Raw genomic sequence first — 17,275 nt, forward strand, 5'->3', positions numbered from 1 at the left:
GGCTGCTCTTCGGGCTTGCAGATGGCGGCAGCTCTGAAAAACTCAGCCGACAATGCCTCACTCAGCCGCGTGCGACGACAATGCTGTAAAGCGTCCCGGCTCGACGGTGTTGTTCATCGCGTACTGCGGTGGCTATGAACAACCCCCTAAACCAGCACAGCTTAGCTCCATGATAAGCCACCTCGGGGCCGAAAATGAGCCACACCGGCTGGGTGCGGTGAGTCGCGGTGGCTCATCACCGCCGTGGAAGTGGATCTGACGGCGAGGAGTGTGGTTTTTTTTTTTTTGTACTATCTCAGCGCCTCCATCTCCCTAGTCAATGTTTTGACAGGGACATGCAGTGGAATTCCTGATTACTTCTCATACCTGTCCTTTTGTCACAGACCTTGTTGGACTATCGCAGACAATAAAAAAGAGCGGTCCAAATAAATCCCATAAAAAACAACATAAATCTGAAATTACTGCCCATATTGAGTGTAACTTTTGACTGAAAGTGTAATAACTCAAGCATAACAGATCTCTGTATAACATAACTTCACATTCCCTTTTGCAAATAAGAGATATGGGCCAACAACAAATTCAATAAAAATGACGTATTTTACAGGGGGAAAAACCCTACCAGGTCAAGCAATAGTTTGCCATAGGATAATAAATCTCTTTGTTCAACTACAGTATCAAGCAACACAAATCATGTTTGAATGAAAACACACCAATTGTCAATGTCAAAGGGAGAAAAAACATCACTTTAGGCGTATTTATTGACTTGGTACAGTAAAAATCAAAAGTGAAGCAAAAATGCTGAAGAAAATATGCTTCAAACATGAAGCAGGTTAAAATCTTGAGAGGTCCTGGGAGTGCTTGCTTTTTTTCTTTTATGTTATTACCATTTACTTATTTTTGCTGTAATGAAAGGCAGTTATACAACTGCAGTAAGTGATTTTATTTCAGGTCATTTAACAAGCACATCTTTTATCCCTCTTCATATTTACCTTGTTTGATTTACATCTTTGAGATAAACACTAACAAGGATAGTACTTGAAAACAGCAGTTTTGTCACAGAAGCAATAGATGCTTTTCACGTGACGTCATGAGTCACGACTTTTGTTTACGACGCCATAATGGACGGCAAAACTATAATGCAACTCACATTTTTTAGTGATCTTTTTTTTAATATTGGCTTTCTTATAAGCGTCTTACGGCCTTTTCGTGATGGTATTTCATTGCGTGGCTTATGGATGTGAAAACAGACAGAATGAGGGGTCCGGGTCCGAAACTTAGGGCATTGTTTACCTTTTGCTGGGCATTCAGCTAATTTACTGTGGTATCCTCCACACTTGCTATATATCCTTATGGAGGTCTTTGGGCTGTCAAGATGCCTACCAGCACCTGAACCTCGTGGCTGTCGTTAGCCATAGCCTTTAGCTGCACTTTTGCTAACTCGTGGGAGCTGGCCATGCCGATCACTTCGGCCCCTGGCTGAGTAATTCTTTGCACACACTCGGTGAGTAGGTAGCGAAAAATATGCGGTCTCTGACCATCTCATCGTTGTTTGTGAAGTTAGAGTCTGACCAAAAGATGGAGTTCTGTCACAAAGTGCTTACATGACTCACAGTTACCTTGCACCTACTCGTGAAACTTATATCTAGCAAATATGGGCTTTGCTTTCAGAGTGAGGTAATCAGAGAATTTTTCGTCTCCGGTCTGTGTCCATGTATGGATAAGTTTCTGATTACCCATCATGACCTGGACCGGATGCCATACTGTGTGTCTTAGAGTTCAGAGAACATTGGTGAATAGTGAAGCGTGAAGTTTTTTCATTGTTAATTTTTCCATTTGGTGTAAAAGTTATGACATCGTTTAAAGCAAACGTAGTGGACAAAAACACGTTTGAGACTTTCAGCAGAGCCAGATACTTGGAGAAATTGAAGGACATTGGCGGGAAAGATCCACATGAATTTCAAGTAAGCGACTGGAGTGACGATGTGGAAGGCTACCCTGACGTTAGATATCAGATATCGTTAATTATCTTGTGAATTCTGTGAGCGCATATACCCTTGATGAACTAAAGGCTTACAAGTCTCTACAAGCCTACAATTACTTTGTAAGTGAGTGGGTTCAAGATGTATGGCAACGGTGATCGGTAATCAGTGTGTAATGGCGGCTCGAGTAAGACATTCTCAGAGGTCTACCGAGCCACTACTACCTCCCTGGATCATATCCCAAAAAGATGGCTGCGTTCTCTCCGGCCAATGTACCTGTATGGCCGGTCTTGGACATGTGTTCACACGTGGCTGCCCTTCTTTTTGCAGTCGCAGCTTCAGTAAAATTACGGGATAGCAAGACAGTTATAGAAGAGAGGTCTTACTAGTTACCGCCCTCTGCAGTTAAAAATGTAAGTTTATTGTTTTTTTTCTTAAAGAATTCTCCCTTCTCCCTTTGTGTAGAACACAATTTATTAATTCCTTGTTGCCTCAAGTATTTAATTGAAAGCGTTACGTGTTCCAAAATTATCCGAGCAAACTTTATAGTGTCTCTTTGTTGGATCCGGAAGGAATCCTGCTCGGTTGATCCTCGACAACTATAGATTCCGTCTTTCTGTCGACAGTCGCTTTGTTTTACTTCCCTGGTTGACAACAACCTTTGGAATATCAAAATACTACCTCTTTGTTTGCCCAGATTCAGCGCGGTTAGTACAGCCCCGAACTACGCATGTACGCTGTGTGGCCCATATTATCGGACGAAAGGCGGTTGCTTGCTTGCTTTGACATGGATGCGAACTTGCTTCAGCCACTCAAAATGGCAGGCAAGGGACTCCTGCAACTGTGGTGACATCATCGGAAACCTATCCATTGCTGACATCCCTTCCTTTATTGCCAATCCACAGCAGGAGGAACTACACTTTTCCTCTTCAGCTCTGTTTTTAAGCAGTCCTCTGAACATGAGTTCGGCGTGTGGCTTGAATCTCCGCCACGGATCTGGTAAATTGGATGAGTCCCAGTCCATCATCGGGATTGGAACACTGAACACATCGTGGTCAATTCCTTGTTGTCTTTGTTCATTTTTTTCCCCTGTGAATCCGTAGTTGTACGACCGTCACTGTGACACCACGTTATGATCTTGCTGTCGTGTTATTGAATAACAGACGTTTCCAACTGAACTTTTTTTAATGTAGGTGATATTTATTTCCCTTTTTCCACCCACCAACCTTTCTAGCTCACTTCGTTATCGTCCTGTCTCGTCGCGCTCCGCTGACGTCAACACAATCACAATCACACCACACTTGATATATATACAAGAAGTACTATAGCTCAATCTAATAATGATATGATACTTGCTCTCGAGTTTCACATGTGGCTTCTTTCTTTATTCCTCACTCCAACAAAAGTGCCTCAAACACCTCTGGTTAAAGTGTTCGTTTGTCAAAGGACTTTCAAGATAAAAGATCAAACGATAACCGTACCCAAAACATTACACTATACACTTTTATTGCTTCCGAGACCAACAAAGAATGGTGCGACAGATGGGTATCTGCCATGAAGAGGGACAAGTGGGCGCCCACCATGTTGTCTCGACTGTGCAGCAAGCATTTCATTTCTGGTAGGTACATGTTCTGTACATATATATGGTAGTGGTGGTGGTGGTGAGAGGATTGCTTTTATCTTTTCTGTACATCGTTGTTTGTGATAACTGTCCAACTGTTGTGCAATATCTGATAAAAGTGTCGAGTTTAGGTCCGACGATGACGAGTCCGCCATGATTTGTAGACAATCTTCTGTTCAAGATGGCGTCGTAAACAAAAAAACGTGTTGGGCGTGACATCACTGAAAAGCATTGTTGACTTCACATCTTTCCATCACTGTTATAAAATTCCCTTGCACGTTTTATTCCAAATCATTCTTTTTTTTTTTATCCGTCCCTACTTAGCAGCTTATCCTCACGAGGATCGTGGGAGTGCCGGAGACTATCACAGCTGTCAACAGGCAGTTGGTGGGGTACACCCTCTACTGGTTGCCAGCCAATCGCAAGGCACATAGAGACAAACAGACGCACTTCCAATCACCCCTGGGGGCAATTTAGAGTGTCCAATTAATGCATGTTTTGGGGATGTGGGAGGAAACCGACGCAGGCACAGGGAGGGCATGCGAACTCCACACGGGCGGGCCCGGGATGGAACCCGGGACCTCAGAACTGTGAGGCCAAAGCTTTCCAGTTGATCCACCGTTCCACCTCATTTTTACATATTAAGTCATTTTCTTTAGCATTTAATAAAATAATCAACAATTACTGTTCTCACTAACGTCCCTCTTAAAACCACCCTGTTAAAATTTTTAGCACAGGCATGTCGACAGTTTTTTCTTCAGTGTGTGTTTTCATGTTTTCCTAACTGACTTTTTTGAGAGAATCTTAGACCACAAACTGAGCAGACAAAAGGTTTCTCTTTAGTATGTGTTCTTGTGTGAGATATTAAACTTGACTTTACAGTGAAACTTTCACCGCAAAGTGAGCATGTAAAAGGTTTCTCACCAGTGTGTATTCTTGTGTGTATTTTTAAGTTACCCTTCTGAGTGAATCTTTTACCACAAACTGAACAAGGATAAGGTTTTTCTCCAGTGTGTAATTTTTTGTGTCTTCTAAAATGTGCCTTATGAGAGAATCTTATACCGCACAGTGAGCAAGCAAAAGGTTTCTCTCCTGTGTGTGTTCTTGTGTGTGATGTTAAAGAGGACTTGTCATAGAAACTTTTGCCACAAATTGAGCAGATATATGGTTTCTCACCAGTGTGTGTCCTTGTGTGCATTATAAAACTTGCCTTTGCAGAGTAGCTTTTGCCACAAATTGAACAGACAAAAGGTTTCTCTCCGGTGTGTATTCTTGTATGTGTTGTTAAACTGGACTTGTCATAGAAGCTTTTGCCACATACTGAGCAGATATAATGTTTCTCTCCGGTATGTCGTCTCATATGAACACTCAAATGCCCTTTTAATCTACCTGTTTTCCCACACTGAAGACATTTCCAGCCTTTGTTCTCACGTGCAATATCATCTTCAGATTGTTCATCACCATCATCTTTATAGTTATAGTCCTCATCGTCATCACAATCATCCTCACCATGGCCATCATCTACGTCAGGAGATTGTGAGGTTCTATTGTCACCATCTCCCTGGGATCCTCCATCTTGCTCTCCATCACCTTCTGTTGCTCTGGGTTGACCTGAGCTGCTGATAGGAGGCTCTGCCCCTCCCTTCTCCTCACACTGACCCTTGTCTTCATCTTCACTCTTCAGAGGGACAAAGTATGATGGTGACTTGGTGAGATCATCCTCTACATCCTCCTTCAGAAGATGGGTTTCTGGCTCCTTTTTAATCTGATAGGGCTCCTTTTCTTCCTCTTTAACAATCAAGTGCTCTTCCTTCTCCGTTTTTATGTGGAGGGAATCTGGCTCCTCCTGCCGAGGACGAAGGTATTTTTCACTGACGCCTGCAGGAGAGAAGAAGAGAAACGCACTTGATTTGGTAAAGTAAAATTTCAAGCTATGAACGATGTTGTGAATTGTTGTCTCTACGCTGGAACTTGAGTAATGAGCTCAATTCGTTCCAGAACCAAACGCGTAAGTCAAATTACTTTTATATGAAATCAAGCGTCTTATTCTTACTCTGTCTCAAAGGCCAATTTGTTGATGACCGCCTGTCTGGCTACAAGTCAGAGATGCCAATAAGTGTGAAGGCTTCGGTGTGTGCGGGACTGTGCATGGGACGGGAAGGTAAAATGGCTACAAACTGATGAGCTGACACTCCATTCCTCACACAGAAAGATGCACAAAGCATCATTTGGAACTATTGAGTACTATTCATTCTTGGTGGTGTACTAAGCAGTTAGCTCGAAGGGAAATTGCATTCAATGCACAAAAGATTCACACAGTTACCACCAGGAGAGCGATGACATCGATGGCATGAGACAAAGGATGAGTGCTTCCTGGAAACCAACCTTGAAGCCCTTAAACCCGTGTACAGGATGGATGGATGGATGGATTTATTTAATTGAACCCCTCTAGAAATGGGGTAGTTAGAGAAAAAACAAACTGAACCCACATGCAAAAGGAGAACCATTCAATCTCCAAGTGGAGTTAAAATGTCAGCCGTTGGGGACTTGTGGGTCTGTACACAAGGAAAAACAAGAGAATCACCACTCCCAATTTCATGAATCGCCTCTATGTGCTGTTGGAAACATCGAAGAATTCCTGGCAACAATGAGGGAACGCGGCATCATTCCCAAGACTACCCGCTATTTCACTTGTAGCTCAACAACAACAACAACAACAACAACCGCCACAACAAGTGACGACCACTGAGTTGGTCGAAACGTATTGTTTACAATATGAGATAAATGCATGCAAATACAAGAAATCATGATTATAGAAGTAAATTATGTATAAATATATATACATATGGGAAAAAAAACAATTTCTTTTGAACTTTTTAAGGCTGCTACAATGAAAGGTACATATATATAAGACGACAAAGGAAATAGAGATGAAGAGCTGGCATCTGACCATTTTCTATGGTTTACCCTAATCAAATTAAATTTCATAAGTGATGCCCGGAAAATTTGGCCACCGAAATGTTGCGGCAGAAAATGTGCAAAATGTCCATTTTCAGTTTTGTTTTGGTCCAAACAGCATTTTTTTTCTGATAAAACAAAATGCAGCCAATGAGTAGTCTTGGCCAGAAAGTAATGCCCGCAAGAGAGAACTGGGCCATCAAGGGCTCCAGTCTGGCCTCGCGAGCATTGTTCTGCCTGTCAGGCAAATTTGAGTTAATTTATACATATGAAATGAATACTTTCATTCAGACACAAGCACCGTAGAACCTGAAGCGTTTTGCGTTGCATGTTAGATGCCTGAAGCTGAGGAAAAAAAAAAAAAAAAAAAAAAAAACAAAGATCAGTAAGTTGGAGAGGCGTGATTACTATTCCCACATAGTTTCCATCGTTTTGCAAAATGACTATGCCAAACGGATCACGTTTGTATGAAATAAAAACCAAGAAGTTAGTTAGGGCTCAGTTAAGGATTAGGATAGGTTAGTGGGAAACGTTAATGCTGCCACACTTCTTTTCCCATCTGGAATCAGCAGGGTGAGTTCTACTGGGATAGAGCAGACAATCAGACAGCAGCATCACATGTTCTGGAGCCAGTAATATTTGAGTAAGACATCTCTGGCCTGGAAACCATGTGGGAATCCTAATATCGTGTTGGATGGGGGTTGCTAATTATTTGTGCGGACTAACATTATCCTCATATAGATCCATATTGTTTCTGTTTTCAGCCATTTAGGGGAATGCGCTGGGTGACTTTTAAATAAGTAGCTAAATGAAGTTTCTATTCTCTTGCACTTACTGTGGATCTTTTAGTCCATAACATCCATCCATCCATTTTCTTAGGCGCTTATCCTCACAAGAGTCACGGGGAGTGCTGGAGCCTATCCCAGCTGTCAACGGGCAGGAGGTGGGGTACACCCTGAACTGGTTGCCAGCCAATCACAGGGCACATGGAGACAGACAACAGTTGCACTCACAATCAAACCTACGGGCAATTGACCCCTCCGTACAGGGCACTTAACCACGCCTCCTGAAGTGACGTCACGCCACGTGCGCTGACGTAAGACAAACTGTAAAAATGGAAAATACAATACAATACATTCTGAACTGAGACAGACTCTATGCTTCTGATTTCATTCAAATCAACGAAATATTATAGATTCTAAATACAATACATTCTTAACTGAGAGAGACGCCATGCTTCTGATTTCATTCAATCATTCACACGTAGCAATGTTATGCTAGCGGAGAACGTCTCATTCATTTATACAAGACGTGTATTAAAAATCAAATTTAGGGCATATCTTCGTGCAAACACAGTCTGGTTTAGCTTCGTCCGCGAGCCAGCAAGAAATCAATACGTTTGTGCAGTCCGATCTTCGCTAAATATCGCTCAACAAAGAATAAGTGTGTCAATCGTTCACACGTAGCGGTGTTATACTAGCGGAGAACTTCTCGTTCATTTATACGAGACGTGTATTAAAAATCAAATTTAGGGCATATCTTCGTGCAAACACAGTCTGGTTAAGCTTCGGCCGCGAGCCAGCAAGAAATCGATACGTTTGTGCAGTCCGATCATCGCTAAATATCGCTCAACAAAGAATAAGCGTGTCAATCGTTCACAGGCAGCAGTGTTATGCTAGCAAAGATCTTCGAATTCATTTATACGAGACATGTATTGAAAAGCAAATATAGGGCATACCTTCGTACAAATATGTGTTCCGGTTGATATTAGATGGATTTAGTTGATGATGCGGTCTTCCACAAAGTTTGATCCATCGAAGGCATTTTTCGTACTGGGTGTTCGGTTTTGGAAAGGGTACGAATCGAACTCCACCAACTAGGCTTTCAGGATACCTATCGTCACTATTACAAAGTCCGTGACTACACCTCTTAACCATATTTTTTGTTAAATAACCAAAATACGCGATAAAACGCTAACTAAACCTATACTGGACCATGCAATGTTGTCTGAGAAAATGGCGGGAGCAAAAACGGGCTTTGGTTTATGCAGATCTCTGGCCTCTGATTGGTCAGTGACGCGGATTGCGCAATATCCACGGAGGGGTCAATTTAGAGGGTTCAATTAATGTTGCATGTTTTGGGGATGTGGGAGGAAACCGGAGTGCCTGGAGAAAACCCATGCAGGCACAGGGAGAACATGCAAACTTTACATAGGCGGGTCCAGGATTGAACCCGGGACCTCAGAACTGTGAGACCGTTTTACCAGCTGATCCACAGTGCTGCCCGGTCAGATATACAGATATAGCTAATATTGATATTGTCTTTTTTTCCGGTGGTTTGCATTAACAATGTATCCAATAGGTCATGTAATATGTACTCTATCTTGACAAAGTGATGTTAAATCCTCTCTCATTTAATAGTGTTTTGAGAATATTTTTATCAACAATTACAAATTTTCAGGGGCGCTGCCATTTTCCCAAGTCACATGACCTACGTGGGTGCATGCGCCTAACCTCAAAAACAACAACAACAAAAAAAGTCAATACCTAAATGTAAATCACGCACTACCCTACTATAATATGGGAATGACCCCATCAAAAAAATATTTTAATGCATGCATGCTTGGTTTTCAATAACTGCACTTCTGAAATATGAAACTTTGAATTTTCTTGTGACAGTGAAAAACAAAATAATTCAAATTCTGTTGGCGATATTTTCTCATGATTATCTTACAAATGTTTTGTTTTGCTTGCTTTTGGTGTTATTTATAGGGCAACATGAGGCCATAATGCAAAAAAACAATTCCAATGAAGTTGTGTTAAAAACAGATTTACAAATAGTGTTCAACCTATATGCAATTGATCACGCTCCAAAGATATTTAATTTTAAAACTGACAAACTTCTTTGTTTTTAGAAAATAATCATTAACTTAGAATCTTGATGTTCCAAAAAAACAAATCCATGCATTCCTTTGAGGTGCATGGCTACCATTCGCCCGCTGCTAAATTGACCCCTCCGTAGAAATTGCGCAATCCGCGTCACTGACCAATCAGAGGCCAGAGATCTGCATAATCTTAGACTCAAATCCCAGACAACGCTGCATGGTCCAGTATAGTTTCTGTTGGCGTTTTATCGCGTATTTGGGTTCTTTAACAATAGATATGGTTAAGAGGTGTAGTCACGAACTTTATAATAGTGACGACAGGTATTCTGAAAGGCTAGTTGGTGGAGTTCAATTTGTACCCTTTCCAAAACCGAAGACCCAGTCCGAAAAATGTCTTTGATGGATAAAACTTTGAGGAAGACCGCATCATCAACTGAATCCATCAACCGGAACAGATATGTTTGCACGAAGGTAAGTCCTATATTTGATTTTCAATACATGTCTCATATAAATGAATTAGCAGTTCTTCGCTTGCATAATATAGCTACGTGTGAATGATTGACACACTTTATCTGTGTTGAGCGATATTTTGCGAGGACCTGACTGCACAAACGTGTCTCTTTGTTGGCGGCTAGCGAGCTAAGCTAAACCGGACTATGTTTGCATGAAGGTAAGCCCTATATTTGATTTTCAATACATGTCTCATATAAATGAATTACCAGTTCTTCACTTGCATAATATAGCTACGTGTGAATGATTGTCACACTTGATCTGTGTTGAGCGATATTTTGCGATGATCTGATTGCACAAACGTGTCTCTGTTCGGCGGTGAGCTAGGCTAAACCGGACTAGCAGTCCTAAAAGCCTTCGACGTGCACCGAGACACCAAGACTGAAGGAAGGATGTTTGAGAACACTAAAGTAGTGATTGTCGTACTCGGTCGGGACTTACGTTGGTTCGGCACTAATTCAAGAATAATTATTGAGGGGAGCGTGTGACGTTACACAAAGAAAACGAGAGAAACAACTCGTAAATCAAGCCTCGCCTTCTTCTTTTCCTTCATACGGCGGTTCACAAACGGCTATACAGATACATATACAGATTCTGCACACAAGTGTGATATGTAACACGAAAATAGGAAACCGTCAATGACGAATTCGTCTTTGGGTTATAATATATGTGGCTTCTCAGTCTTCCTCTGACTCTGGAAAGATCTCGCGCTAATATCAATGGTTTCTCCGTCGATATGCATGTAAATGATTTAAATCAAAGAATCTACAGAAACAACAAAAATGGTTGCGTCTGAACTCTTCATATATTCTTTTACACAACCTTCACAACTTTTAGACAACCTGCACATGCTTTACCGATATGGTGTCATGTTATGACTTTTAGCTGTGAGCATCATCCATCCATTTTCTTTGCCACTTATCCTCACGAGCGTTATGGGGAGTGCTGGAGCCTATCCCAACTATCAACGGGCAGGAGGCAGGGTACACCCAGAACTAGTTGCCAGCCAATCACAGGGCACATACAGATGAACAACCATTCGCACTCACAATCACACCTAGGGGCAATTTAGAGTCTCCAATTAAGTGTGCATCATACTTGTTGCAAATAATTGCTTAGTTTTTCCTCTCTTACTTCAATATAATAAGTGGATTCGAGTCTGCAGTTCAGTAAGAGTTGACAACCTGTAATAGTTAACCCTTTTCCTACCTTTGCAAAAATGTTACCGTTTTAAACAAAAAAACAAGGATTTGCCAAAACAACAATCATAAAAATGTTAAAGACAATGCAACATTTCAGACATTCACAAACTCGTATCTCAGAAGAAAAAAAAGCAATTTATGTTACTGACTGTTTTCGACCAACGTCACATACCTTCAGGTTTAGAATGCGGTCACCATTTTGGTTTGGTGAATTCGAGTAAACAAACCGTAACTTAGCAGGAATCAATTCAGAAAACGTATGAATGGGGGGGGGGGGGGGCACTGCTATGTTATCGGTTGCTCAAACGAAAGCGGGCGATGTGAAGTGTCTTTCTTTCGATTGCCAGCTGTGATCAAGAACCAGTGCGAGAAAACGGAGCAGTTAGCAACCAAACGGTGACAACTGTGGCTGTCTCGTATCAGCAGAGCCGATCTAGCAGCCAAGTCGTTCCATTATGTCAGAGTTTGCATGGAGGATTTTGTTCTTGGTAAGTATTGGATACCTTTTAAAATTTCACACCTACTTAGCAATAACTAAGTTCTGTGAAGAAGAAGTATTCTTTAGGTCCAAGGGTACATAATACTCATGTGTGAATGCAATGCATGTCTCCAAAATCTGTATTTTTTGTTTTATTAAAATAGGTTTGCAAAAACGAGTTACCGCACCGCTAGCCGTTTCGTGAATTGTGTTAAAAATATAGCCGTGGAAGTGGAGAAAGCGGTGCGGGCTCCACTTGGGACTAATCCCGGTTGAACACACTCTCACTCTCTCACTCTCTCACTCTCTCACTCTCACTCTCTCTCTCTCTCCTCTCTCTCTCTCTCCTCTCTCTCTCTCTCGCTCTCTCTCTCTCTCTCTCTCTCCTCCTCTCTCTCTCTCTCTCTCTCCTCTCTCTCTCTCTCCTCTCTCTCTCTCTCCTCTCTCCTCTCTCTCTCTCTCTCTCTCTCTCTCTCTCTCTCTCTCTTCTCTCTCTCTCTCTCCTCTCTCTCTCTCTCTATCTATATATATATATATATATTATATATATATATATAAAACTAACTTTAGCAGTGTGTTTACAATGGATACCGCCGCATCACGAAGCCAGCCATTGATGAATTGTTTGTAGGCCTCCAGACCTTTGTAATTCTTTAGTTGGTCCATGGTATAAACGCTTGTTTGCTCCATTTGTGTTTCTCCAAGTCATACGGGTCGATATTGTCGATCAAAGAACACTTCTCGTCGTAATGGTTTCTTGAAACAACATCTAATGAGCCCTGATAATTTTTTTTCTTTTTAGCCATCATGCGTCATTTACCAGTTGTACTGTAACTCCGGTCTGTATGCAAAAGCAATAGAGTGAATGGCGCGTCAGTTGAGTGAACCCATCCGACACGACCAGGTGCCCCGGATGTAGTCATGTGGTCGAAAACAGTCTAATGTCTGAGGAGAAAGTGAATGCCTTATTCTGGCACTTTATCTTAGAGATCCCTCTGGTGTATTGCAACAACCAAGATGAGTTTCATCTGGATTTTACAGAAAAGACAACTGGAGCGAAAATGAAGGGCTGACTGTGAAATAACCCAACATTTTAACATATAAACAATTCTGATCGTTTGGTGGATAACAATGTCAATAATCTATATCCTCATATTTTATTGACTTATTTCATTTGGCATGACAAAATGTGCTCAAGAGCAGCCAACCCCCACCACCCCTTTAAGGGGGAACCAAAAGGTAAAAATCTTGAACGTTGCTTTCCCAAACCTCTGGCCATCACCACCAAACATTCATTAAAATATGAACACAGGAACATTGTTAAGGATTATATATACATAAAAAACGAGAGTAAAAATAGTACAAACCTGCTACGTGTAACACAACACGAGGCTGCTTGCAAACAGTGTCCAGCGGTTGACGTTCCTTCTCCTCTTTGATTCCACTAAACTCCTTCACGTACCTTGCTGTTGGTCTTGCACACATTTTGGCACGAGAAACCCGACGGGTTCACACTTGATCTGTGTTGAGCGATAATTTGCGAAGACCTGACTGCACAAAGCGTGTCTCTTTCTTAGTGGCTAGCGAGCTAAGCTAAACCAGGCTAGCGAAGGCCTAAAAGCCTTCGACGTGCACCGAGACAACAAGACTGAAGGAATGATGTTTCAAGAAAACTGAAGCAGTGATTTCCGTACTCGGTCGAGACTTATGTTCGGTACTACTTGAAGAAGATCTATTGGCGGGAGCGCGTGACGTTACACAAACAAAACGAGAGAAACAGCTCGCAAATCTAGACTAGTCTCTTCTTTTCCCTTTTTACGGCGGTTCACAAATAGCTTATTGTTACACTACTGCCTCCTGCTGTTCTAATTTGGGAACAGTGTCGTTAGGGCGTATACAGTCTTACACATTTTAGAATAATAAATTATTATTGGGGCGTTGGCTTGACAGTTCGGAGGACCGGGGTTAAAATCATGCCCCCACCTGTGGAGTTTGCATGCGTGCCTGCATGGGTTTTCTCTGGGCACTCTGGTTTCCTTCCACATCCACAAAAATATTCATTTATGGGATAATCTAAATTGCCCCTAGGTGCAATTGTGTGTGACTGTTGTCTGTCTCCATGTGCCCTGCGATTGGCTGGCAACCAGTTCAGGGTGTACCCTGCCTCCTGCTCGAGGACATCTGGGATTGGCTCCAGCAGTCCCCTAACCCCTTGTGAGGATAAGCAGTTCAGAAAATGGATGGATGAGTCGGGCACATGGAGACAGACAACAGTCACACTCACAATCGCACTTAGGGGCAATTTAGAGTCTCCAATGAATGCATGTTGTTAGGTTGTGGGAGGAAACGAGTGCCCGGCAGAAAACCCACGCAGGGATGGGGACAACATGCAAACGCCACACAGGCGCCCCGGGTCCGCAGAAATGTGAGGCAAAAAGTCTACAGGTGGTCTACCGTCCCGCCCCCAGTAATTCCCAACACACTCTTTTTCTGTCCTCCATTTCGTTGCAAATTTCCTTCAATACAGTATCGCTTTATCTTGTATATAGTGCTACCCACCTGCTGTTTGTGTAATATATAAATGTGCCACCACCTTCATAATAATTGATTCGGTACTGTACTGTATATTATTTTTTTCTGAATTCCTTTTCCATTTGTTCAATTTGAGTTCTTTTGCATGACATTTATAGTTTAACTTTGAGATCTCGCTAGTTCTTATGTTGGGGTTCAAGTTTTTCCAAGTTAGGGTTAAGAAAGATTGAAATGTTCCAATGAAACTACGCTGAGTTTCTGTTGCAAGCTTATCCAATAGATGTTCTTAGATAAAGTTCTGATCCTGACCCAGGGATTATGTATATTTAATGTTTACAAATATTATTATAGCCAAAGTGATACAATAATTTACATCTTATTTCATTTACTCCTGAAATAAACGACTGAACCACTAAGGCCTGGGAAATGAGCACACAATGTTTTTTCTGCCAGATTAAATTATTGGCTGAGCATCTTTACATCATCATCATGATATCTATGGTCATATTTTCCAGAGAAAACCCACGCAGGGACAGGGAGAACATGCAAACTCCACACAGGTGGCACCAGGATTTGAACCCCGGTCCTCAGAACTGTGAGGCCGACGCTTTCCAGCTGTGTCACCGTGCTGCTGTTCTGTAAATATTTCCTAGTCAACAAATAAAAAACATATATGCATCGATACAGTATACACAACACAAAATCAATACAAGATTGTTTTCTTAATTATTCTTCAAGAAGAATTTCCAACACTGGTTTTGTCCCAACACGCAGCAGTACCCAAATTTACACCTTACCACTGTTGTTTTTTAAAATACTTTAATGATATCTCACCACCACATTTACAAAAAAATAATTACAAGAACTCTTGAATCAGAAACATTGCAACTAAACAGTTTCTCCCCAGTGCGTTCTTTTGTGTTTTTTTAGGGTTCCGCTTAAGGAGAATCTTCGACCACAAATTGAACAGGCATAAGGTTTTTCTCCTGTGTGTGTTCTTGTGTGCGTAGTTAAAGATGATTTTGCAATGAAGCTTTTACCACAAAATGAGCAGGCAAAAGGTTTCTCTCCAGTGTGTGTTCTTGTGTGTATTGTCAATGTGCCCTTTTCAGCAAATCTTTCACCGCACACTGAACAGTGGAAAGGTTTCTCACCCGTGTGTGTTCTTGTGTGAATTGTTAAACTGGACTTTGCAGAGAAGCTTTTATCACAAACTGAGCAGGCAAAATGTTTTTCTCCAGTGTGTGTTCTTGTGTGCGTTCTCAAAGTTCCGCTATCGGATAATTTTTTACCACAAACTGAGCAGGCAAAAGGTTTTTCTCCAGTGTGAGTTCTTGTATGTATCGTTAAAGAGTCCTTATAAGAGAATCTTTTACCGCAAACTGAGCAGACAAAAGGTTTCTCTCCGGTGTGTATTCTCATGTGAACGTTCAAATTTCCCTTTGAACTAAATGTCTTCCCACACTGAGAACATTTCCTGCAATCGCTGTCAGTGTGACATGTTATATCACCTTTCGAGTGTTCATTATCATCATCGGTTTCAGGAGAGTGTGACGTTATCTCGTCACTATCTGATAGTGGAGCGATGAGGCCGTCAACTTGGGATCCACCACAGTGGTCTCCATCACCTTCCGGTGTCATGTGTTGACTTGAGCTGCTGCTTGGAGGCTCCGCCCTTCTGTCCTGCTCACATTGACCTACATTGTCATCAACTTCCTTTTTAAAAAGGACATAGGTCAATGGTGCCTTGATATTTTCATCCTCTTCATCTTTGATGTGGGAGCTTTCTGACTTGTCTTCCTTTTTAATATGAGGAGGGTCTTCCTCCTTCAAGTAAGCACGCCACTTACATTTCTCCTCCTCTATATTGTGAGAGAACATTGGTTCTTCTTCTTTAATGTGAGAGTGCTCCTCTTCCTCCTCATTCTCTTCTTTAATGTGAAGTGACTCTGTCTCCTGTTGGTCAGGATGCCGTTTTTCACTTTCTGCAGGACAAGAAGACAAAACGTTTCATTTGGGAAATTTACATCTCATGCTGTTGAAACTGTTTTCAAAGGTTCTCTTGGAGTTAAGAAAGACTTGAGTCAACCAATCTCCAAAAAACTATTCTCCATTCGTCTGCCGTTGGTGAAAAACTAAGATATACAATTACGCAGTACAATAATTCAGTGCACGATAGGATGCGATTTCCTCCAACATTTTCAAACAGCCATGAACCACAATTGTTAGCTCTCAACATTGTATCAATTATAAGATATAATGGGAGCTTGAAAATATCAACTATACGTTAGACAGTCACATGTATGGTTTCATCTTCTGAACTGGAATTACGGTGTTAAGAGAAAAATGTCGCTTCATGCAACTCAAGCCATTGTCTCATTCTTTTGAAAGAATTACTTCATTCATCTGATTTCAGATATTACGACTATATGCAAAATTTTGTAAATACAGAGATAATATTTTATATGGCTGGCTGAAAAGGTTATGGCTGGAGCTACAACCCTATAAATGACCCATTATATATATATATATATATATATATATATATATATATATATATATATATCTCAGAAGATGAAGTCTACAAACCTGTTCTTTGTCGCGGCTGCTTGAAAAGAGTGCCACGCAGCAGACGATGTTGACGTTCGTTTTCCTCTTTTAATCCAGAAAGTTCCTTCGCATACTCTGCTGTCAGTCTTGCACACATTTTCACATGATAGCGCAATCACGTTCACGTTTGACCTCTTCTTAGCGACGGGGTTCGAACACACACGTCTCTTTCCAAGCGGTGCGGGAGCTAAACCAAGCCCAAGTAAGCTAAGCTACGCTAACGAGGAAGAAAAGAAGCTTCAACGCCCACCGTGACGACTTTAACCGGGCACGAAGATTTAAAGAGGGATGTTTTAGTTATTTGAAGTAGTGACGACAACGATTCAGTCTGTCAATTGCTAATTCAAGACTAGTTAGCGAGGAGCGCTTGTGGTTATGGGGAAAAATGGTGCACAAACCAAAAGCTGCAGCGGAAGTTGTTGCATTTGGGACCGGGCACATCGAGACTCTGGTATTTATATATAGATACTCACACGCCACTCATGGAGCATGGAGTTTTTT

At 41.6% G+C, this 17,275-nt stretch overlaps 1 protein-coding gene across 1 annotated transcript; it reads right to left on the reverse strand.

Annotated features, from left to right (window-relative positions):
* Positions 1 to 760: 760 nt before the first annotated feature.
* Positions 761 to 17,228, reverse strand: LOC133511039 (zinc finger protein 605-like). Its single transcript, XM_061839625.1, has 4 exons — positions 16,754 to 17,228; positions 15,059 to 16,149; positions 13,000 to 13,138; positions 761 to 5,478 (listed from the first exon to the last, which is right to left on the reverse strand). The coding sequence occupies exons 1-4, from the start codon at positions 16,869 to 16,871 to the stop codon at positions 4,358 to 4,360; spliced, it is 2,469 nt and encodes an 822-aa protein (XP_061695609.1). The 5' UTR covers positions 16,872 to 17,228; the 3' UTR covers positions 761 to 4,357.
* Positions 17,229 to 17,275: the final 47 nt, after the last annotated feature.

The sequence above is a fragment of the Syngnathoides biaculeatus genome, chromosome 13, assembly GCF_019802595.1.
Source record: "Syngnathoides biaculeatus isolate LvHL_M chromosome 13, ASM1980259v1, whole genome shotgun sequence".
Taxonomy (NCBI): Eukaryota; Metazoa; Chordata; class Actinopteri; order Syngnathiformes; family Syngnathidae; genus Syngnathoides; species Syngnathoides biaculeatus.

What these genes read in the sequence shown, in the direction of transcription:
- LOC133511039 (XM_061839625.1), bottom strand. Translation starts at nt 16,871, where the DNA reads ATGTGTGCAAGACTGACAGCAGAGTATGCGAAGGAACTTTCTGGATTA. An exon ending in GCAGCCGCGACAAAGAACAG is followed by an intron (nt 16,150 to 16,753) that starts GTTTGTAGACTT and finishes CTTGTCCTGCAG; the next exon opens with AAAGTGAAAAACGGCATCCT. An exon ending in TGTTGTGTTACACGTAGCAG is followed by an intron (nt 5,479 to 12,999) that starts GTTTGTACTATT and finishes TCTCTCCTGCAG; the next exon opens with GCGTCAGTGAAAAATACCTT.